The sequence below is a fragment of the Taudactylus pleione genome, unplaced genomic scaffold (genome assembly GCF_031769625.1).
Source record: "Taudactylus pleione unplaced genomic scaffold, aTauple2 ptg000198l, whole genome shotgun sequence".
NCBI classification, from domain to species: domain Eukaryota; kingdom Metazoa; phylum Chordata; class Amphibia; order Anura; family Myobatrachidae; genus Taudactylus; species Taudactylus pleione.
Genome location: NW_028284600.1, coordinates 9,334,275 through 9,359,257, shown reverse-complemented (window position 1 = coordinate 9,359,257; position 24,983 = coordinate 9,334,275). Strand labels below are relative to the sequence as shown.

Genomic DNA, 24,983 nt, shown 5'->3' with positions numbered 1-24,983 from the left:
GGATTGAAGGTGCCCAAGTGTTGTAAATGAGAAGTGTGTCTGGAAATTGCACAGTGACATAAATGCCATAAATGTGACAATATACCGTACAATATACAGCATCAGTAAAAATTTAACTGACCGCGTGTGTCTGGTTTACTAGTTCCTTCACTGACTACCACCAGCAAGAGACAGCTTCCTAATATACTCATTTTCTGTGATCTAATTAGTATAATGACTGACACAACATGTAAATATAAACTGACTTGCTATTAAAAACATTTTATTTACACATTAAGAACAAATAATCAACTATAAGTACACAAAAGGTGCGTACACATTGGGTGATGTTACTGAGCGATTGCACGATTACGACATCGTAATCGTGCATTCACTCAGTAATCATGCACTATAATGTCGGAAACGACCAGCGATGCACGCCCCCGCTGGTCGTTTCTGACATCTATCATTGCCTGAACATGCCGGTCAATCTGCCGATAACGACAGATTGCCCATGTTCAGGAATGATGGAGTGTGCCTGCACTGAACAACATATCGTTCAGTGTAGGCACTACAGGGGATCAAGAACGACTGTACGATTACGATGTCGTAATAGTACTGTCTTTCCTAATCGCCCAGTGTGTACGCACCTAAACAGTTTAAGAACAAAATTAATAACAATGTTGTTAAAAGAAAAAATAAATTGATTCATAATGGTTTTCTTTTATTATTAGTGTATTAACATCAGAACCCTGACAGAGCCCTCCCTTGTTTAATCTGATCCTCTTCTTTTTAAAACAGACCCCGAATTTGACTTCCCCCTTCTCCCTCATTAAATATCATATCCCAGATCTGATGTCCCTTCCTAATTAATAATCATATACTGGATCTGAATTCATCCCAAACATCTTGCTAAAATCAATCCCTGTGGTTGTAGTTCTTTTCTTTATTTCCCCTGTACGGTATTTAATATCAAGTTCTGCCATGGTTGGTTTAATATAGGTTTACGTGTTATTAAGAGTTATTTCAATCTTTGTATAATATTTTTGAAAATGTTGAAATAATATTTTATTAAAAATAAAAGTGCATTGCGGAATGAGTAAAAAGGTTTACTATGAAGTCCAACTTTAGGACCTCCATTAATTTATTTCAGGTGCTGTCATCTTGTCACCCAAATTCATACAGTGTAAAGACAAGAGTAGACATGTTACAGCAAATTAAGGGCCTGATTCAGACTTGGGAATAGAGGGCCTGACACAGAGCCGCTCGCTCTGACAGAGTGCTCGCTCTGAATCAGGGCCAGGCTTTTTTTTTTTTGGAGCGGACTCTTGGCCGCTTGCATAGCTGTAGGTGACCACCCACAGCTATTGCGAGCAGCCAGGATGATGGTCGCGATGGTCAAGACCATCGGGCTTGTGACAAGACCCTTGTGGTAGGGGCTCGCTCATTGCAAGCCCCAGAAAGCTTTCGGCTCTAACAGAGCCAGAAGCTCTCCACTGACATCACTTGTGATGTCACTGGGGCCTCCCCTAAATGGCAGGCGTTTTCATGGGAACGCCTCCGTTTGGGCAGCCACCCCCCTGGCCCGCCCACCAAACGTGGCGAGCTGTCACTCAACATCAACAACTCGTCCCCTTTGGTGCGAGACCCGGAGCGACGGAGTGCCCGTCGCTAGCCGGGTCTCGCGCTGGCGCACGTCGGAGCCGGCTCCGTTGTGCGCATGCACTGTGGGCCACCATCGACCCGGTTGCAAGCGCTCAGCGCTTGCGACCGGGTCTGATCATCTTGGTGAAACCATGCTGCACTGCAGGTGGGGCAGATTTAAAATGTGCAGAGAGAGTTAGATTTGGGAGGAGTGTTTCCAAACTGACATCTAAATTGTAGAGTAATAATAAAGCTGTGCAGTATTTGTGTGCTACATGCAAAAGCAGCCAGTATTTACGCCACATGTAAAAAAAAATTATGTATTTACACCCCTTGCATTGCAACATGGTTTGTTCAGGTTCACAGTTGAGAGAGATATCTCATTCTGTTCCCAAGTCTGAATCGGGCCCTAAGTGCCCATTTGCAAATCAGCTTTATTGTTTATAGTACACTGAATAAATTGATTCTGTTAGTCTAACCTAGTGAGAACTCCACCCTAAAGGGCTAACTGAAAAATCTGATGTCTATTGTAACCATGCACAATGTATTTTCTGTAAGTAGGTCAATACGATAATTTTACATAATAAGTTTAGGTGGCGCAATGACCACACTAATCTGGTAAGCCAAGCAACAACTTTTGATTCCCCAAATACCTATTTTCATGGGGCTGCATCCAAACTCATTCACAGATGGTTCAGACTTCTCTCCAGCCACCACCAGGGTTTCCCCATGCAATATTAACCTTAGGCTTCTAATGAGTTTATCTTCTTCTCTGCGCTCCATCACTCTGAGTGGCTTCTCCTGGATCCTTTCCATTGACAGTCACATGACGTTCATGATGCCTAAACCGGGCACCTTATACCAATGTCAATAGACTCACTGGACGGTCTGTGTACCACCCCCTCTCTTCCACCAAGGGCAGGAGGAGGGGCTCACAGATAGAAGGGGCCAGTCTGATGCTGCAGGTCAAGAAGAACCGGAAGCATGGGCTGCAACCTCAAATGTCCCTGCTAGATTAACATAACTGGTGGCCAGAAAGCAGGCAGAGAAGGTAACCCGGCTGCTCTGATTTGGGTTATAACACAATGTGTAGACAGAGCTGTCTCTGGCCCCAAACTGTCACCCCTTGGGAGTCATCCCTAAATCTGGCAATGCCACTTGTGCCAGCCCATCAGACCATTGGCCCATCTGGCATTTGCCAGAAAGGCCAAATGGCTAGTCCGGCCCTGCTTGTGGGCAATGTAATCTCTGGCTGATGAAATAGGACAGAGTGGAATGAATCATAGACACTTTATGAATTTGTTCAAACAGTTTGTAAACAACTTTAAAATATAAAATACATCATCTTTGTCACCTGATGGGATGAGATCAATGCTGAAAAATGTTACTTTGAAGTCTCAGTTCTCTCACATTAGGCTCCTCCTGGTAATTATTTAGAACCATTTTTTTTCTTATAAATACTTCTAATTCAGACCTTTATTTGTCTTATATGTATCATGAAAATGAGGGGACCTAAGGACTCTCTTGTATTATCACCAGGGTTGGACTGGCCCACCAGGTTACAGGGGAAATCCCCGGTGGGTCCCACTATCTGAGGGCCTACCCCCCCACCTCTGATTTATACATTGTTACTCTATTAGGAAGTCAGTAACCTGGTGGAGCAGGACCATTGATCAACATGGTGCTTGGTTCACTTCTATAGAAACTACACCAAGATTTGCATAGTTGTTAGTCAAGGGTCTGTGATGGCTGGCCACACCCCTTCTAGTGGTTGACCACACCCCTTAAGCACGGGCCCCTATCACTGCATTAACCCGGTAGGCTCTTCATGCCAAAGTCCATCACTAATTATCACTATTGTACATTGAAAGTACTATAACGGTTGAAAGTCAACCTCTGTCACCTCAGCGAAAGATTGTGCTGCCACTTACTAAACCGGGAAAGCCCCCTAAATGCACATCATGAAACACTTCTCTGTGCCAATACTATGTTTAGCTAGGAATGTCCAGATTCGCTTGGGTTTCCCTATTAAAAAAAAAAATCGCATCCCAATCATCACGATAATCTCACACAAAAATCTGGCAAGGAGAAGCCATATGTTACTGCTGAGGTAATAATAGTGCACACCAGTGTTGGGTGTGCACTATTATTACCTCAGGGGCCTCCGGGGGAATGCAGTAGCAGGGGCCCATGCTTGAGGGACATCCACCAGAGGGGGTGTGGCCAGCCACCACAGTTGCTTGGCTAACCATTAGGCAAATATTGGTGTAGTTTCTACAGAAGAAAACCAAGAACCTATGTTTATCAGTGGTCCCGCTTCACAAGGTAACTGACCCTCTAACAGAGTAACAATGTACAATTCAGTGGACAGTCTGGAACATTGGACCTCATTCAGAGGCGGACAGAGGATGCAAGCGGTCACTCAGAAACTGGGCGGCCACTTGCATACGGACCGCCCGCCTCTGTTGCGGTCGTTAGGCTGTGGGTTTACACCCACAGCTCTAACGACCGCTCAGGTGATGGTCGCGATGGTCAGAGACCATCGCGACCATCGGGGCTTACAACGAGACCCTAGGGTAGGGTCTCACTTGTCATAAGCCCCGGAGAGCTTCTGGCTCTGTCTGAGCCGGAAGCTCTCCACTGACATCACTAGTGATGTCAGTGGGGCCTCCCCCAAACGGCAGGCGTTACCATAGGAACGCCTCCGTTTGGGCTGCCACCCCCCCAGCCCGCCTTCCAAACGGGGCGAGCTGTCAATCAACATCGACAGCTCGCCCCCTTTGGATCGAGACCCGCTACGACCGGCGCTGTCGGTCATAGCGGGTCTCACGCATGCGCACGACGGCGCCGTCGTGCGCATGCTCTGTGGGGGGCCATTGACCCGGTCCGAGCGCATCGGCGCTAACGACCGGGTCTGAATGACCCCCATAATCCCTAGAGGAGGGGGTGGGGTCCTCATGCAGTGGGGCCCACTGGGGATTTCCCCTGTACCCCTTCAGGCCAGTCCGACTCTGGTGCACACCAAGCATGCATAAAGGGCCTAATTCTGAGATGGAAGCAAGGTAAAAAAAAGAGCAAGTACAATAACTGTGCACCTGGGTAAAACCATTGTGCACTGCAGATGTAAAATGTGTAGAGAGATTTAGATTTGGGAGGGGTGTGTCCAAGCTCAAATCTAAATGGCAGCGTAAAAATAATGCTGCCCAGTATTTGTGGGAGAAAAGAAAAGAAAGATTACATTGCAGCATGGTTTGTCCACAGGTACTTGCTCTCTTTTTTTTTCTTTACTCAAACCTCAAAATCAGGCCCAAGGTGTCCCTGGAAATGCGATAGCAGTATTGGGAATTGTGACTAATAGAAGTGAATACTTACACATCAGCATTTGATAGATCAGAAAACTAAAGTACGATAATCCCCGCAAACAAGACTAGGGGATGCATTGTACTGGAGCTTCCTGGGGCTGTGTATCCAGTGCTGTACCAATTGCACGCCCCTTAGGTATGGCCCTGTGTGTATTGTCTCTCTGGTGTAGAAAGAACAAATCCTTATTTCCTGCAAATATTCTGTAAACTGATCAGAGCATTTCATATATTTGTTGACCTATCTATTATTTGTGGGTGGTGGATGACGAAACCTCAAGACAAAAATTTTCACACAAGGCTCACAGATAACATTTTTAAAAGCGTGTTTGGTATACTAAACGTCCTAACAGCTAATGGCTCATACCCATTTTCAAGCATAAATGAATGCAATATTACATGATGAAATAACGACAGACATTGGTGTTGGGATTAAAACCTGACAAATGTTCATTAATAATTATAAGGAAAAAGATATCTTGGTAAAACGTTTTGAAGCTGCATTTGACCTTTAAACACAGAAGCAAACTGATATACCAGACAGGGGCCCTGATTCAGAGCCGGACGCTCTGACCTAAGCGCTCGCTCTGAGTCAGTGCCATCCTATTTAAATTTGGAGCAGCCTTTTGGATGCTCGCATAGCTGTGGGTTACCACCCACAGCTTATGCGAGCGTCCATGATAATGGTCACGATGGTCAAGACCATCGCGACCATCGGGCTTGCAATGAGACCCTGCGGTAGGGTCTCGCTGCCGCAAGCCCTGGAGTGATTTTGGCTCTGTCAGAGCCAAAATCACTCCCACTGACATCACTAGTGATGTCAGTGGGGCCAGACCCAGATGGTAGGCGTTCCCATGGGAACGCCTCCGTCTGGCAGCCACGCCCCCAGCGAGCCCACCAAAGGGGGCGTGCTGTCAAGCACCATCGACAGCACGCCCCCTTTGGTGCGAGACCCGGAGCGACAGCTTGGCTGTCACTATGCGGGTCTCACGCATGCGCACGACGGAGGAGCTCCCTCCGTCGTGCGCATGTGCATTTGGGTACCATCGACCCGCTTGTGAGCATCCTGCGCTCGCGAGCGGGTCTGAACGAGACCCTGGGTCAGAACACCTGTGGCTACAGATCAGGTTATTTCTCTGGATTCACGGGACTGACGCAGAGTAACTATTCTCATATGTACCTTGCACAGACTCCATATTACTGTGCCTCCAGGGAGGCTTCATTTCCTGTATCAAGATGGCCACCGAGGTTAGTACTGTGCATGCACGATGCCATCTTGTCAATGTGTTGAGTGTCACAGTGGGAAACAGATGTCTCCTGGTTAGCTCCATATAGAGACCACGATTACCTGCGATAGTAAAGCTGTGCCAGTATCCTGCACCGCTACCCGCTAGAAGCAGACACTCATGGCTCCCCCACAATCATATACCAACTCAGTTGTGTTTGTGGCATTGCATTTTTGCTCTGGCCTTATCATCCATGCAGTTCGGGGCTTATTCTTTGAGGATTGGCACTGCCACGTCTGCTTCCTCGACTGGAATTTTGGTGCAGGATATACAAGAGCTTGGCCAATGGAAGTTGGGTTGCTGTAGGCTTGACATCTGGAATGTAAAAGTACTTGCTGGCTCCTGAACGAGATAACCTGAGGCTTTGGCTGCTCACTGCCATTAATTGCAGGGTTCTTGATGGTTCTGATTTTTCCTACCATGTCTGTCCAACTGGCCTATTGGCAGCACAGCAGGTTTTTTACAAGTTTTACCTCCAGCAGGTTATCTGTTTATCAACCTCCCATCACCCCTATTCTCTTCATCTACATCGCCTCCTTGCTTGTGTAGGAAAGAACAGCAAATTAGTGGTTCTTTTCCTAAGTAGCTGGGTACACTCTCCTTTCTATTATGGTTTTGGCAGATACCACCCTACCAGTTGTCAGTGACACTACCCTACTCACTCAAGCCCTCCGTTTGCAATGTTGTAAGGCAGTTGAAGTTCATCTGTTGAACACCAGTGTTTGTGAGCGTGATATGATGCTGTGGGATGAACCTTCTTTCTTTGCCACCATGCTTTTCATGCTATCAATAAATGATGAACTTTTTACACCAAGCCTTTCTGTCATTTTTATTTTAATCATGTTCAAGGTTTATGTTTAATAAAACATATGGCTGGAAGGTTACGATGTGCCATCAATCTTTAGGGAGTTTATAATAGTTTGGTGTCTTTTTGTAAGTTTATAACAGTATTTCAAGTTTATGCAATTATGATAATTTAAAAAAAAAAATAATGTGAATCATTTAATTCAAATGTGTCACTTAAAGGACAACTATAAACATGAAAATTAAATATAAGACAGTTGTGAAACCACTTTGTAAAAAAATCCTGTAAAACTAAATTATTTAGAAAATTGGTAACCACTCCTCGCCATTTCCTCCTAGCTATCTATATACAGTTCATCTCTTTATCTCCTACACAGAACAGTATATGTTACCTTCTTTATTTATAAAAGCAGAAAACTTTGTTTACATTTATTGTCTCTTTTGTTTGCATTCTATATCCATTTTGGACAAGGGAGTTTTATGGGATGGGGGCGTGTGCATTGGGCCTGCTCCATATTGGTTATAACGGCACCATCTTATTGATGATATAGGGCTTGATTCACTATGGATCGCAACTGCGATTGCAATAGCGATTACGCACACAGGGCCTGATTCAGACACACTTGCTAGATGCGTTAGCAAGGCATTAGAACGCCCACTCTGTCTTGGGGTGCGATCGCCATGTGTATGCAGGTGACCACCAGCCTGTCTTAAGACGCCCACTTTCCCTTCGCAATACACGTCATCTCCAGGAAGTGTATGCAACAATCGGTAACATCGAGAACCATCAGATGCATACGCAGCACTTGTGGCATGCCATACCCTACCGCAAACACTGCAAGTGCTTCAGTGTAAAATTCAGCCAAGTGGCGTGTACTATGATGCTGCGTTTTAATTATGCCCACCTCTGAAATGGCGTTAAGATGCTCAGACACGCCGTCGTTCGCACCACCACTCCCCCATATCCATTGACCAACCCCTGTCACCACCCACAAATGGCTCGTCCTGTCACTCAAGCTAGTAAGGCGTCTATACACAAGGGGCGAGCGCTTCACGATCTCACAGACTGGTTCACGCATTGTGATGCGTACACATACGCAGAATGCAAACATCGGCAGTCTGCGTGCAAACGCATCCTAGCGAACGGGTCTAAATCCGGCCCACAGTTCAACTTTGATAGTATGCTAATCCATTGCGATCGCTATGCCACCGCAGCACTACACAAGGATGCCCACTTTACCTTACACACATCCGTAATGTTTAGCAAGACTGAGAAACCATCGATAACATCGAGTACCACCGTAGCCTCACGCACACTTGCACAAGCTCTGACCTTACTCTGGAATTGCTAACCTCATCGCACGCTATGAGTGCTCAGGCTGCGTATGGCATCGCTATGGATAATTTATGTAACGGCGAACTAATGCACTGGCACGCCCGCATTTCCCCGACCACCCCACTCCTTTACCACCCACAAACAGCACTTCCTGTCAATCACTCTGCGATGGGTCTGTGCAGTCACTGAGAAGTGCAGAAGGCAACAATCGGGCCAATTACATACGTAATCGCAGTTGCAATCGGTAGTGAATCAGGCCCATAGTCGGAAAGGTGATGCATGTACAGAAGAGAGTAGAGACAGTGCCAGAGTTTCTGCTGCTCCTGTGTGATGACATCTGTCCGAATATAGTACCGGAAAACTGATGCTGCCAGACAAATATAGCTACACGGACATCCACAGTGGCCCATATGAACCCTGCACTCATGATAGCATACAGCATTGATTTTGGAGTATTCATTTTCAAAAGAATCCAATTAGCTCCTAACTGTCATTTTTCAAACACAGCTTATAAAGTGACAGGAGCTGATTGGTTGGTACTTTATCACTCTCCCTGATGTGAGACTTAACCCAGTGATCTCCCGGGACTGTTCCTGATCCTACTGCTCAGAAGGCATAAAGTTATTTAAATGTATTGCTGGCTGTATGGCGGAATGGATTGAAATTGATGAAAATGGATGAACAGTAATGACTGTTATGGTCAGTTGTTATATTGAAGTGAATTGTATATTGTTTAGAACATCAGAAATGGTCTCTTTATAATATATCCATGTGCAGTGCTGTATACTTTGTTATGTATGTATGTATATTGTAGATAAGGTGCATGATGCTGTCACACAATGGAACGCTATTATATTGAGGACAATGAATATGCACAAAATGATGATAATGTATTACTGATGTATATGTAAATCTGACATAAATAAAAAGAAGCCATGCCCTCACTATAGTTTCCCTTTAATCAGTAGGGTTCATTTAGACCCCAACAATGAACATTGGTCATACATCACAGGGTGCTTATACCTGTTGCACACACCACGCTTGCATCCTCACTGTGGTCACAGTTGTGTATGGTCCATGGTCGGTGGGGACACTGCCACAGGACAGACTCGGTGCCTTGACAATTCACTTCATCAAGCAAAATGTCCCCAGTGCCATGTCCAAAGCGTGACATCCCGGGGGCTTGCAGCGCCTGCCCACAGCCCAGTTGCCTGCACACGACCGTAGCTGAAGCCAGACCCCATAAGTCGTCACACACTGTTCCCCAAACACCCTGGAAATAAATTTCAAGCCGTCCCTCGCAGCGATTGCTTCCGTTTACAAGATGCAAGTTGAGGGGAAAATCTGTTGCTATGAGAAAAGAGAAAAAAAATAATCATGGCTTCAGACAAAGCAGATGGGAAAAGTCTGGTATCAGCTAAATAAAATCTTTTTGATGTGCTTGCAAATACATGTTTATCTTCAATGTTTATAGTTAGCACAGAAATGAATAGATTGGATGCACAAAATGCATTCAATCTACTCATTCCTGTGCTAATGCAAATGGCACTTTCTAGTATAAAATATCATGGAGGTCATTTACACACAAGAGTAAGTACAGCCCACAATAAGAATAGTTCTGCAATAATGTGTTATTTGTCTGTACATTAACAGCATCTTTCTCCGCAGAGCGACAGCGACATTATGCTATTGCTGCAGCCAATGGGCTTTCATATATAAAGAGCCTGATTTAGATCTGTGAAAAGAGTAACGCTGCATACACACGTAAAGATTTTCTGTCCAACCATCCAACTAGTTGATTGGTTGGTATTGAAAACCTGGTAACGTATGAAAGCAAATAACAATCAGCAATTTGCTCCGAAACGCCAGAAAATGGACAAAAACTGTTGTTTGAACAAATTGTTTAGATCAAACATTTAACAAACTTGTCTGACAACCATATTCATCTGTTTTCTGGCATTTAGGAGCAAATTGCTGATCATCAGTTACTCCCATACGTTACCAGATTTTCATTCCAACCAATCAACTAGTTGGCTGGTTGAACAGATAATCTTTAGATGTGTGGCCAGCTTTAGTTAGAAAGAGCAAGTAACCGTAAACCTGAACAAACCATGATGCAATGTAAGGGGTGCAAATACATTGGCATGCAGGGTAAATACTGGCTGCTTTTGCATGTAGCCCACAAATGCTGGACAGTTTTATTTTTACACTGCAATTTAGATGTCAGTTTGGACACACCCCTCCTAGATCTGCATCTCTCAGCACATTATAAATCTGCCCATCTGCAGCGCAGTATGGTTTTACCAAGATGCACAGTTACTTGCTATGACTTTACATTGAAAATACCAGCCAAGTCCTGAACTCCGTCTCCTCCAAGAATTTGTAAAGCTCACATCCTTTATTGGGGGAAAAAAAGGACTCTGCTTCCCACCCACACTGCCCGACTAACCAAGTAGCAGAGTGCACTTTATTCATCCCTTGCAGCTCATTTCAATATCACTTCCCATAGTGCAGTGTTGGCTAACCTTGACACTCCAGCTGTTATGGAACTACATAACCCAGCATGCACTGCTATAGTTTTGCTATTAGGGCATGCTAAAACTGTGGCAGGGCATGCTGGGATATATAGTTCCACAACAGCTGGAGTGTCAAGGTTAGCCAACACTGCCATAGTGTAATGTTCCACTTTTTCATGAGGACACATATGTGTAGCACAAGTGCATTTTCCTGCAATTCACAAGGATCCCAGGGCCCGATTCAGACCCAGTCGTAAGGCTGCGTTCGCACGCAGCCGGCCGATGTTTGCAATCTGCGCACGCGTATAAGACACAGGGGTCTACTTAATAAGCAGTGTTAGGAGAAGTGAAGAGTGAAAAGTGATAAGGTTCCAGCCAATCAGCTCCTAACTGCCATCTCACAGGCTGTGTTTGAAAAATGACAGTTGGGAGCTGATTGGCTGGCTCCTTATCACTTTTCACTCTTCACTTTTCACTTCTCCTAACACTGCTTAGTAAATAGACCCCACAGTGTGCTTGTGCAAACTAGTCCCTGCGATCGGGACATACAGTAGACGCTCCGCAAGCATGAGTGACAGTGCGTGCCGTTTGTGGGTGGTGACAGGGAGAGGTCAATGGTAACGGGGGTGTGGTGGTGCAAACGCAGGCATGTCTGTGCGTTTAAATGCCATTTCAGGGGCGTGCATAATTAAGACTCAGCATACACGTCACATGGCTAAAATACACAGCAGCACTCGCAGTGATTGCGGTAGGGCGGGTCAACCACAAGTGGTGCGTATGGATCCGATGTTACCGATTGTTTAAGACACTTCCTTGAGATGACGTATGTTACTAATTGAAAGTGGGCATCTTATGTCAGGCTGGTGGGTTTCTAATATCATACCGCGATCGCACGGCAAAACATAGTGGGCGTGCTAACGTTTTGCTTGCGATCGTGGGATTTGCATACTTTGACTGAGGACAGCTGTGTGCAAACGCAGCTATGCGGCCGGGTCTGACTCGGGCCCCCAATTCCTTCAGTCATAAAGCAAAAAATGGGGCTCCATAGTCGCATACCCATTGACCAAAGAACCTTCCACTTAATAAACAGATGTAAATAGACATAAATCATCATGAATGCTGTTGAACTGACTTTTGCTGCTTTGTAAATTACATTCAGTGTGATAATTGTATACAGGGACGTAGAGAACCGATCCGGGCCTGGAGGCATGGTCTAACTGTGGCAGTGTGGCCACGCCCTCTTAGGATAAAATGTAAAAAAAACAATTTAGGGGGGGCGCTGTGAGCCCCTCAGTCCGGCTTAAAGCAATGGGGGAGGCAATCAGTATGATCACTCCCTGCCACAGGTATAGGAGACGCTGAGGCTGCTGCTCAGCAGCCACGAGCAGTCTCCCACTGCAGCCCAGCACACAGCAGCGTGTGCTGGGCTGCTGTGAAGTAAGAGTGAGGGGGCATTCACTGCTAACACCCCAGCAGCACCAAGTCACACACTGTCCTCCCCCTGTATTCACTACTAACACCCCAGCAGCACCCAGACACTCCCTCTCCACCCCCTGCATTAACTGCTAAAACCCCAGCAGCACCCCGTCACATACTCTCAGGGCAGTAACTAGGGTAGTGCGACCTGTGCCATGGCACAGGGCACAGCAGGTCCGGGGTCACTATTTGGGCCTGTCAATTTTCCTGTTTATTATCATTCTCACTTGTAGCTTCCTCATCTTTTATCCCCAGCATCTCCTGGCCTCCCCTGTTTGTTCCCTGGCCCTTCCCAACGAGGCCATGGCCCTTTGTCAGATGCACTATATTATGTCCTTATTTAAAAAATGGGGGGGAAGCATCAATGCTTTGATACAGGGCACCAAAAAGTCTTGTTACGGCTCTGCACACTCTCCTACCACTGCATTCACTACTAACACACCAGCAGCACCCAGTCACACACTCTCCGCCCCCTGCAATCACTTTTAACACCCCAGCAACACCCAGACACTTTCCTCCCCCTGCATTCACTACTAACACCCCAGCAGCACCCAGACACTCTCCTCCCCCTGTATTTGCTTCCAACACCCCAGCAGAACCCACACACTCTCCCTCCCTCCCTACTTTCACTGCCATGCCAAAACCACAGCAGCAGCAACCAGTCACACACTCCTCCACCAATTAACTACCAACACCCCAGCATACTACCTGTTGTCGATCAGGTCTTTCTGTTAATGCTGTTTGCAGCTCCCACAGCAACAGCAGAGAGAGCAGGTTCTGAATGTATGAGGGGGAAGAACCAACAAAGAAGGGAGTAGCCATGCTCTCTAGCCTCTACCTTGCCCCTTGTACGGTATGTTCATTGGTACGATTCCTTGCTGGCAATCTATCCCTAGATACCCGACTCCAGTACGGGGGCCTCCTGTATTTACACTGATCTCCCCGTGCTTCTGCATAGCCACTTCCCAGTTACCGCCCAGGAATGCCCAAAACATTTCTGAGATTGTGCGCCTCATACATGTGTTGTGCGAATTTTTAGCCACTTAGAAGCATGCGCAGTTAAAACATTGACCATTTGCGTGAATATTGGCATTGGGTGTGGTGCCCTTAATATGCACATGCAGCTTATCCAGCAGGAATGTACTAAACAAAGGCATTTTGTAATCCACATACAATGCTCTACATAAATGGCAACCCACTATGGTTGAGCACTTGAAAAGTGAATTATTTCTTACGTACTGTCTATGAATCCTATTTCTAAGACAGTGATATGTTAAAGCATGGGGTAAAAACATGTGTTGAGAAAAATACGTGTGGTACAATACCTTGTTTTGTTTTTTTAAAACGTAGACAAAATAAAAAAAGTGTTTTTTTAAAAATGCCGGCTAGGAAACAATATGTGAATGACCAAAATGTGAGATGAGGACTCACCTGTTTTTTGCTTTACAGAAGATTTAGAAAGAAGACCTATAACATGACAAAAAAGGGAAATAAATAAAAATGTAGTAAAAATAGACACTACACAAAATAATTAAAAAACGACCAAATACGGTGTGCAATATTTACAGTAGCATGATAATTCTTTAATGTAGCATGATAATTCTTTATTCACTTTTAGTTAATTTTTGCAGCTTTTTGCTACTTGTAATTGTTAACAGTGCTGGGAAAGTTACCTGGGGCTTTTGTTGGAGGAGCTCCAGCAGCTGTGGGGAAAATATTATACGTCAGAATCAACTTTGACAGACAGGGCAGAGGAGATATCATAAAATAATTAAAAAAATATAGGAAATATATGTAAGAAGGGTAATAACAGCTAAAGAGAAGAACACAGGAAGGTAAAAGCAGCAAGGTCCTTCTTTACAGGTCAGCCCACGGGTGTCTCCCGTAGATCCTACTGTAGCTATCATTTCTCTATTGCAATCTAGAAAATTACATACAGAATCTGATTGGTTGCCATGGAAACACCTCCACTTGTCTAATTTAAAAGCATTAGTAAATCTACCCTAATGTATTAATTAGACACAGGTTGGTAGTCTAATACATGTATGAATATAAGAAAAAAGTCCATGAGAAGGATAATAAGGTAATTTTAATGAGGTCACAAATGGAAAAAAACACTATTGCGTGATTATAAGAAGGCCACTACACAGGGGTGTCTCTGTGTAATGGGTACAGGGTGTGGGGTGCACACGGGCCCCAGGGTCCAGGGGGGCCACAATGCGCACCCTTCACCCATATTCTCTAATACTCACCCCTCCGAAGTCCCACGTCTTCTTTAGCACTGCACAAAACACTTGGAAAATGGCCACTGGAAATCATTTTCCCGGCATTTTGCGCATGCGCAGTAGGGAAATCGCCGGGAAAATGGCAGACGCACCATTTTCCTGGTGATTTGCACATGCACAGTAGACTCTGGGCACAGACTAGTGCCCAGAGTTTACTGCTGCGGTAGTGACGCGGCAGGCCGCCAGGAGAGAGGCGTGGGCCCCGGACGGGGAATACACACAGGCTCCCTCCTCTCTTAATATGCCTCTGGCACTACATTAGTATATTTGGTTATGTACTGTATATAAAACTATACACTTGGCATTATAGAGTATACTTGTACCTGTGCAGATAACTCCGCTGTCCTCACTGTGCACACAGTTGTGGGTCCCCCATGGTCGATGAGAACACTGCCCAAGCGAAGACTCATTGCCGCCACAAATGACATCGTCCAGTACGATATTCCCAGTTCCTTCACCAAACCGTGCCAGGCCAGGAGCAGAGAGAGCATTGCCACAACCCAGCTGTCTACACACAACCTCCGCATCATTAATGTCCCACAGGTCATCACAGACTGTGCCCCAAGAATTGTTGTAATACAGCTCCACGCGGCCTGCACACTGATTCCACCCATTGGACAGGCGTACCTCCACAGGAAATACTGGAGTGACAGAAACACATCTATTACTATAGGTTCTAGGCAGTGATTTTATTGTATGAAAGACAGTACCGGTGCTCAGAAAATTCACCTAGAGTCAGGGATGGATTAAGGGCCATGGGCCTGGGGCTGAAAATGATTAAAGCATATTGTGAGAAGTAGAGGAGCTGTGACCAGTTCTGTGTGGGTGTGACCTGTGAAATGTGGGTGTGACCAGTGCCACGTGGGCGTGTACTCCCCTACACTATCAGCCCCAAAGTCCCCCTAAATACTTAAGGTAGAAAATTGCATCATTTTGTGAAAAAAGTAGAAACACAATATTAATACAATGTTTTTTAGCTGACTGTGTGGCCAGCTGAGCCACTGGTCATCATACTGTCATTATGATGGGCCTATGTATACATGGCGGCCTGGAGCTTTAGTTCCATCTGCTGAATTGTTAATCTGGCCCTGTTACACCATGATTCAAGTCTTCAGACACTTATTTAATTAATTTAGAAAATTACTTTACATATTATTTTTTTCCTGTTTAATGAGCTACTGTAGTTTTAAGAAATTAAATTTATATAAAAAAAAAGAGGTGCTGGTTCTATGTGGAGCTCCTGCTCCAGGCGCCTACTCTGTCCAGGGAGCTGGAGATCAGCTATCCGATGAAGGGCAGGTGGGATGTCTGCGTGTGTGTGAAGGGAGGGGAGCTATGTTAAGGGGAAGAGCCGTGTGTGTGAGTGTGTACGGGGTTTGGTCTGTGTGAGGAGGGTAAATCTTTGTGAGGGGGAGATTTGTGTGCATGTAAAGGGGGGGGTCTGAGTGAAGGGGAGAGAGCTGTGTGGGGGGATCTCAGTGAGTGGGGAAAGCTGTGTGTGATGGAGTGGTTGGGTGAGAGGGGGGTGGTGGGTTCCGAGAGGGAGTTCATCTGATTGAGGGGGGAGCAGTGCTAATCGGAGCACTGTGTGTGAGGGGGGAGAGCTGTGTAAGGGGAGGTGAGCTGAGTGAGGGGGAGATCTAAGTGAGGGGGGAGTGTTGTGTGTGTTTGAAGGGAGGAGATCTGAGTGAGGGGGAAGAGCTGTGCATGTAGGGGGGATATGTGTAAGGGGAGATCTGAGTGAGGGGGGAGAGCTGCGTGAGAATTGTATATACTGTATGTATGTATTTATATATACATTAATATGGAGCCCTGAGGTGGTATTTTGCGTAGGGCCCTTTGAGGTCTTAATCCGGCTCTGGGACTGAGCAGAAGGGTTGAGCCACGGGAATAACAAAGAGGGAGGAAGAGGTGGTCCTCTTCCATCATAACCCACGGCTTTTACTCTTTTCCTCCTCTGAGGTGGGTCCCACCTACCAGCGCCGTATCAGGACGGCAGTGCGCCCTGTGCTGCACTACCGCCCCTCTCACTCCCCTCCTCCCTCTGAGCGCATACCTTTTCCACTAGGGGGTGGGTGGAGGGCGGGGATCTTCATCTGTGTTTCTGGAGCGCCGCGCTGCACTGCAGGAGGTCTTTTCCTGCAGACCTACGGAGCCGGGCAGTTTGTGGCCGGTGACGTTGGAGGATTCTGCCCTGTGCGGAGGCACCGGCCGCACCACGCTCCCTACGGCCCTGCCACCTACCACCCTGGCCCTGACATCAGCCGGCCCAGTTCGCACAAAAGAGAGAACATGGCAGTTGTGTTCCTGCCGCTGAGGGGAGGCCTGAGCCGAGTTCTGCTGCTGGGAGGAGCCTGAGTGATGAGTCTGGTGAGGTCATTGTGGGCGCTACTATGTGGCTTATATTTTATTGGTGGAATCACTTTAGTGGGCTGGAATATATCTAGCCTTCCATGCCCCAGTTTAATACTGCCCATAATGTTTATTTTTAGTTTCCATTAATTTGAATTTGCCGCTACCTGGCTCACTTTGGGGGGGGGGGGGGGGGTGCTGTAGCACACACATGCTCTAGATGCCATGGCTACACCCTTACATATATAAACTTAAGACCAAAGTCCTATTCTATTCTATGTGTTTTTCATGCAAACATTGTGTGTTTGCATTGTTTTTAGTGCAGCTCCGGAGCAGGAGGCAGCATCTGCCGTTGCCATGGCAACGACCGGGCGCCTGTAGAGTACGTCATCACTGGGCACGCTCAGGGAGAAGGACATGAAGGGATATAAGGTAAGCTTACTTTTTACACACTTGCTGACATGTAATCATCCTGAGGAAAGGGATTTGCGAAGTCCAGAAACGTTGATGAAACTCTTTCTGCGATAAAGCATTTAATAAAAAACCCTGGAGTGCCGAATATGGTCTGTACTTAACTGCACTACCTAGAAGCTTGTATATTATACTGACTGGGGCACCCAGGTACCTTACATCACAAAGCAGGAGTGCCAAATTGAATGGACTTTTTATATATATATATATATATATATATACACACCTGATGGCTTGCGTATATCTCCGGTGTTAGAAGATCCCCGCATGTGCAGGATCTGTACTTCACATGTGCATTTGTCCTCTGCGAGCTCACCCAGTCGCCATAGCCTGATTGGCAGGCTGCGTCTGTTTGGAGGTGGCAGAGCAGGAGCAGCATCAGAGAGTGGCCCTGAAAATGGGGGGTTGTCGGCCCACATTTCTGGGCACGCTGAAGCCATTTTCTGCATCCTTGTAAGTAGCTTCACTGACTTCAGCTGCATGAAACCACCGGCCATCCTGAGTAAGCTGAAGGTAACCAGATGCCCAATGTTCACGCAGAGAGATCCGATGCTGCGTCCTGCATCAGTGAGGCCGACAGGAGGGGTCTATGTATAAAATATGCCTCCTGCAGCATTACCATATTATTGCACGATAGCTGCATCCAAAGATGCAGCTCCTGTGCAATAGCGTACACAACTCCTAATCAGGCCCACAGCTTGTTTAAGCTATAAGACCTACTGTACCATCATGTCGCTGAGAAAGCAGAGATGTTGGGAAATGACAGTAACTAATATTTTACATTTTTAGCACAAGAAGATCTAATAATAGGCAACAAGCTTGGTCTAAAGTGACATCATTTACTCCTCAGCTCTTTTCCATGTATTTTCATCACACTTTCCTAATGTTTATCCTTGCAGTGAATTTTACTTTTCACCATATAACGTCTTCTCACTAGACACTGAGGCCGGATTCTGAGTCACACACTTCTGCAGGCACTTTTCTCTATGGTCACGGCATTGTACTTACAGTACTTTCCTATGCTAATGCAACAATCGGCCAAGCTAAGTTGCAACTCTGTCCTTCTTAACCATTTAACTTTTTTTTCTAAAAAACGCTCTGTTTCAACTTATCCAAAATGATTTAATTTAAAAAAAAAAAAGTTTTTTTTTTTTTTAAATACTTGTAAAAAAAGATAAAAAGTTTTTTTCAAACATTGGAACATCGGAACATCGGAAACATTGCGACTTTAATTTTGACACCGGTTTCAGGCACCAGGTACACTAAGGGGGTGAGGGGGAATGTTCATTTATTTTTTTTCCCAGCAGCTGCTAATCTCTGCTGCCGCTGTTTGGGGGGTTCTGCTTTGCTGACTGATAAGCAGTGATCGGCAACACAGTAGACACTGGGGTTGGGGGTCTGAGAGCAGCAGCTGCAGGAAGATTCTCTTCCTGAAGCTACCCTAACTGTTTATCTGACTGGTCAAAATGTTGTGACCAGATAAGATAAAGAACTGCCTGGTACCCTTTGCCAGCAGCTGAACTCACCGGCAGCAAGGGTACTCACAGTGTGCAGGTAACACCTAGTTCTGGAATTGGTGGTTGAGCTTAGGGCTGCCATTAGAAATTGTGGGGCAGATAGCTCTATGTGTAAGGTATGTGACTGCCATGAGAGAGGTGATAGGTTTGAGTCCTGGGTATTTCGGTAATTTGAAATGTACATGGTAAATAAAGAGAATGTGACTGAAGGTGCTTGTGGGTTGCCAGATGGAGGGGTAGTCATCCAGGGAGGCGATAGGGGCAGCCAGGAGATGCGGGGAATAAAAGAAGAGAAAGCTACAAGTGACAATGATCATAAACAAAAAATTGACAGACCCAAACAGCGCCCCCTGCCTTGCGGTGCCCTGTACCATGGCACATGTCACATCACCCTAGTTATGGCCCTGATAATTAATTAATAAATGAAAACTAACACTACTGTTTTACATACCTGTGGGTTCAGGTCTAGAAGGTCTGGAATCTTCTGCAAATAAATATAATAAAATAATGTAAATCAACTTATCTTTTATTCACATAGTACTGTTTTCCTGAAGCAGCTTTATTTGTGTAACATCTGTCAATGGGTGTGGTACATTATGGCCCGTATTCAATTTGAGGCGAAAAGTCCGAGGTCAGACTTTTCGCCATCATCGCCGTTTTTTCAGGGATAAAGTATCGGGCGCATGCCCGCTTTATCCCAGTATTCAATTAGGATCCGGCGAAAACGGGATCCGGCGGAAAGGTAAGTATCTAAAAGTTCTGGGAATTTTCAGGAAATCATATTGGCCCCCCTAAAGATGGTCTGACAAGACCTTCGATTTGGCCTGCTGAAGGTAGTCGGGGTATTTTAAATAGCTGCGGCAGGTGCGTAAATGTGGCTTGGCTAAAGTGATGAAGAATAGCACTTAGGTATTTTTGGGGAAAAAATAAGTATGCCCATCAAATTTGGGGTACATAAAAATGGGTGTACATGAAAATGGGTGCAAGTATATTTTTAAGTCCCTAAAGCTATTTTTTTTAATTCTTCAAAAATGCACCTGCCGCTACAGCCGCATTCTAGAAAACACCTGCCGCATACATGAGAACCCAGCCTGAATCAATTTTGCAAGTTTAAAACTTTGTTCCCTTAAAAAAAAAAAAAAATTGTCCCCAAAATTAAAGTACATTTTTTGGGGTGTCCTGAGGATTTTTTTTTTTTTTTACACAGATTACCTACTAATCCCCCCCCCTAAGTACCTAAACCTAACCTCCCCTTCCCTGCCACCTAAACCTAAGTCCCCCGGGGGGTTGCCTAACCCTAACCTCCCCCCCAGGGGTGCCTAACCCCCCCTGCCCCTAGCCTAAACCTAACCTCCCAGGGGAGTGCCTAAACCTAACCCCCTCACTGCGCAGCTGTCCGCGCCCGGCACCCTGCTTACCTTCGATCGGTAAGCCGGGTGTCGGGCTCCCGGCTTAGGTAAAATGACAGGCATCGGGACATCGACGCCTGTCATTTTACCCCTTGCCGGGATGAGACAGTCAGGAAGCCGACGGTCGGGATTCCGTCCATCGGATTCCTGACTGCTTCCCCTGTACAATGACAACTGATTGGTTGCTCTGGTCATCTTCTCCACTTTATCTCTCTCTAATGTTTGATACATTTCCCCTTAATACTGATTTAATGTATCCTTGTTCTACAGCCAAACTCACCTTCATATAGCAGCTGTTATGAGACCACATAATAAACAGTAATGATGCAAAGTGCAATGTGACAATCCCATTACTGACACTAGCGTGGTAGAGAAACACATGGAGGCACTGTCAGCTGGTGGCTACTACTCCTGTCAATGTGTGGTGGTCAGTGTGGGGGTGGGCTGCCATGCCTGCTGGGCATCCATCCAGTACAATGAGCCCTAGGTATTCTCCAAGGGCTGGCCTGGCTCTGGTCATCTTAGTGACATTTAATAGCACTCAACATTCCAGCTCTTCTCTGACATATTACATTGTACCTCAGGTCATCTCTTAGATTTTCTGGTGGCTATGCTTTGTATCACCATGCCCTGAAACAGTACAATTCATTACGGGTCTGCAAATCCAACATACTGTACCCAAAACAAATGTACAGTACTGATACCTGCAAAGAACTAGTTAATAATGGTGATCAGAATTTGGAACCCAACTATTTATGGATACTCTACTCCAAAATCTGAACAACAGTCAGTTCTCCTGTCCCAGGAGGAAGCTGGAAATTCGCTAAAGTATTAAGTAAAGTTCTGGGTAGGAGAACAGAAGAAGGTAGTAAGGTGTTGGGCATGTGACATTTCACCCTCTCCCCTTGCAGCAGAACTGACCACTGATCTGTTGCAGAGCGATTAGTATATAAAGGTGGTCCTGGACACTAGACCCCCCCCATACGGTCCTGCTAGTTGGAAAATGGTTGTTACACTACAGATTTATTTTTGGGTTTCCTTTACAAAGCCCAGGAACAACAAGCAATCTATATAGTAGGAAATTGTACAGTATAGTTACCTGAGCATATGACTCCTACATGTTCCAGAGGTCCACAGTCATGTATATACCATCCATGATGAGCGCACTGCCAGAGAGTTGGCTCAGCTCCACTGCAAGTCACATCATCGAGAATGATGTCCCCAGTGCCTGGTCCATACCTTGCAAGGGGCTGGATAGTGCTTCCACACCCAGCCTGCCGGCACACCACTTCTGCATTGATTCTATTCCACCCATCATCACAAACCATAGCCCAAGTGCCTCTGTGATACAGCTCCACACGCCCGGCACAGGCATGCTCACCCTCTGCCAAGCGTAGACTCACCGGTGCCGCTTCTATGGGGGGACAAAAAGCTGAAGTAACAGTATTGTAATTAGAAAATAAAACATTTTTTGCTGTATTTCCAATCCAGGCATGGAATGAATATTTTGTGGAATGAGTAGGGCAGGAAGAGGGATATTATGATTTTAAGACCACAAATGAAAATGAAAATATCAGTCAAACAATAAAGACGTTTGTTTAAGTCTTCAGATATTGCTCAATAAAGAAACAATTTTCATACAGTGTTTCTGTTTCTGAAAAACATCTGAATGCACATCCCAAACAATGTCATTTGCTTTATATACACATGATTGCCCTGTCTAAATGTACTTCTTACCAGTGTATTATTTACTATTCTTCATTCGACTTTAATTTCTCTTACACTACTCACCTACTCTCTTCCACTACCTCACCGCCATAATACACTGCCTAATTGTCTACCTCCACTCTAATACCTGCATCCTCTGCTGTGCTTCCCTGCCTACAGTGCCTCCTATTTGCTCACTTGTCATCCTTTGCTCTCCCTCAACCCTGTGTCAGCCACCATGCCTCCTCACCCCTGCCCCACACCAACCATCTCTACCGGCTTACACCTTCCCCTTAGATCTAGCCCACACCCCCTCACACACAACCCAGACAATCTCATCCACATATCCCCCATTCCCTTCCTCCCATTTTCCTGTGCCCTCTGGAATAGCAGATCCGTTTGCAATAAACTGCCTGCTATCCACGAACTCTGTATTTCCCACTCTTTAAATCTTCTCGCTATCACTGAAACCTGGGTCTCCTCCTTTGACACCGTCTCCCCTGCTGCGCTCTCCTATGGGGGCCTCTCCTTCACCCACTCTGTCAGACCTGATAACCGCCAAGGTAGCAGAGTTGGCATCCTCTTATCCCCCAACTGCACCTTTCGCATTATCCCACCTGAGCCCTCCCTTTCTTTCTCCACCTTTGAGGTCCACTCTATCCGTCTCTTCTACCCCATTCATCTCCATGTTACAGTCATCTACCGTCCCCCAGGCTCCCCCACCCAATTCCTTGACAACATTGCAGTCTGGATTCCACACTTCTTCTTTGCTGACCTCCCCTCTATAATCCTTGGTGACTTTAACATCCCTATTGACATTGCAAATCCTGCATTCACCAATCTTCTTGCCCTCTCCTCCTCCTTTGGACTTTCCCAATGGACCTCCGCTGCTACCCACTGCCTCGGCCACTCCCTTGACCTCGTCTTCACCCATCTTTGTGCTCTCTATGACTTCTCCAACTCTCCCTTCCTCCTCTCTGACCACCATCTACTCTCCTTCACTCTCTCAAGTCCTCCACTCCTCCCCTCACCCAAAGCCACCACCACCAGATGCAATCTTGATTCTCTCGACCCTGCTGTCCTGTCTTCCTCACTTGATTCTCTCCTTTCTCCTCTATCAACCATGGCCTGCCCTAACCGGGCAGCCTCCTTCTACAACATCACCCTCATTTCTGCACTTGACTCCGTTTCCCCCTCCACCTCTGTCCCCCTCCGTCAGTCCAAACCTCAGCCCTGGCACTCCAAACTGACCCGGTTTCTCTAAAAATGCTTGCGCACAGCCAAGCGCCTCTGGAGGAAATCTCGCTCATTGACGGACTTCCTTCACTTCAAGTTTGTCCTCTCTTCCTACAGCTCAGCCCTCTCCCTTGCCAAGCAATCCTTCTTCCAGTCGCTCATCTCCTCTCAGTCCTCCAATCCCCGCCACCTCTTTGGTACTTTCAACACTCTCCTCCACCCCCCACCTCCACCCCTTCCATCCTCCCTCACTGCATTTGACTTTGCCTCCTTCTTCTCTTCCAAAATTGAGGCAATTTGTCACAGTATATCCTCCAATCTCCCTGCTGCAACCCCACTTCCCCACCATCCGCACCTTCCAGTCACCCCATCTTGTGCTCCTTCAGCCCCACCACGGGTGATGAGGTCCACTCCCTCATCTTGTCCTCTCCCCCTTCCACCTGCCCCCTTGACCCCCTCCCTTCTCACCTTCTACGCTCCCTCTCCTCTACTGCGTGCTCCCACCTTGCTCACCTTTTCAACTTATCTCTCTCCACCGGCATCTTCCCTCATCATTCAAACATGCTCTTGTCACACCTATTCTTAAAAAAACCAACCTTGACCCGTCTTCACCTGCCAATTACCGCCCCATTTCTCTTCTCCCTTTAGCCTCCAAACTACTTGAGTGGTTTGTCTACAGCCGCATCACCAGCTCTCTCTCTGACAACTCCATCCTTGATCCTCTCCAATCTGGCTTTCGCCAACGTCACTCCACTGAAACTGCCCTGGCCAAAGTCACCAATGACCTGCTTGCAGCCAAATCCAGGGGCCACTTCTCTCTGCTCATCCTCCTGGACCGCTCTGCAGTCTTTGACACCATGGATCATACTCTCCTCCTTCGCACCCTTCAGACCTTTGGCATCTCTAACACGGTCCATGCCTGGTCCACTTCTTACCTCATCAACCGGTCCTTTTCTGAATCTGCCTCTGGCCCCACCTCCCCCCCTTCCACCCTTCCCGTTGGTGTCCCGTAGGGTTCTATCCTGGGCCCACTGCTCTTCTCCCTGTACACTTCTAAACTAGGAGAACTCATCAGCTCCTTTGTCCTCCAATACCACCTCTATGCCGATGACACACAACTATACCTCTCCTGAACTCTCCCCTTCTGTCCTCTCTCAGGTAACCAGTTGCCTCTCCACCATCTCTTCCTGGATGTCCGAGCGCTCTCTGAAGCTCAACATGGACAAAACCGATCTCATCATCTTTCCCCCTAATAAAGTCTCCACTCCAACCAATCTCGCTATCACTGTTGACAACACAATCATCTCCCCTGTCCCCCAACTTCGCTGCTTGGGTGTCATTCTTGACTCCACCCTCTCCTTCACACCCCACATTCAATCTCTGGCTCAATCCTGTCAGCTCCAGCTAAGCAACATCGCTCATATTAGGCCTTTCCTCTCCCAGAATGCTACCAAACTGATTATTCATTCACTAATCATTTCTCGGCTTGACTACCACAACCTTCACCTTACTGGCCTCCCACGTTGCCATCTTGCTCCCCTCCAGTCTGTTCTCAAGGCGGCATCTAGACTTATCTTCCTCTCCCGCCGTTCCACTTCTGCTGCTC

At 46.4% G+C, this 24,983-nt stretch overlaps 1 protein-coding gene across 1 annotated transcript in view; it reads right to left on the bottom strand.

The window, feature by feature from the left end:
- Positions 1-9,354: 9,354 nt before the first annotated feature.
- LOC148518848 (scavenger receptor cysteine-rich domain-containing protein DMBT1) overlaps positions 9,355-24,983 on the bottom strand; it is a 28,670-nt gene continuing 13,041 nt past the window's right edge. Inside the window, exons 3-8 of the mRNA XM_088476971.1 lie at positions 21,534-21,848; positions 19,477-19,509; positions 15,009-15,326; positions 14,074-14,103; positions 13,832-13,867; positions 9,355-9,758 (exon numbers count right to left, since the gene is read on the bottom strand). Coding sequence (XP_088333097.1) covers positions 9,415-9,758; positions 13,832-13,867; positions 14,074-14,103; positions 15,009-15,326; positions 19,477-19,509; positions 21,534-21,848 — 1,076 coding nt within the window. The 3' untranslated portion in view covers positions 9,355-9,414. The remainder of the gene's footprint in view (positions 9,759-13,831; positions 13,868-14,073; positions 14,104-15,008; positions 15,327-19,476; positions 19,510-21,533; positions 21,849-24,983) is intronic.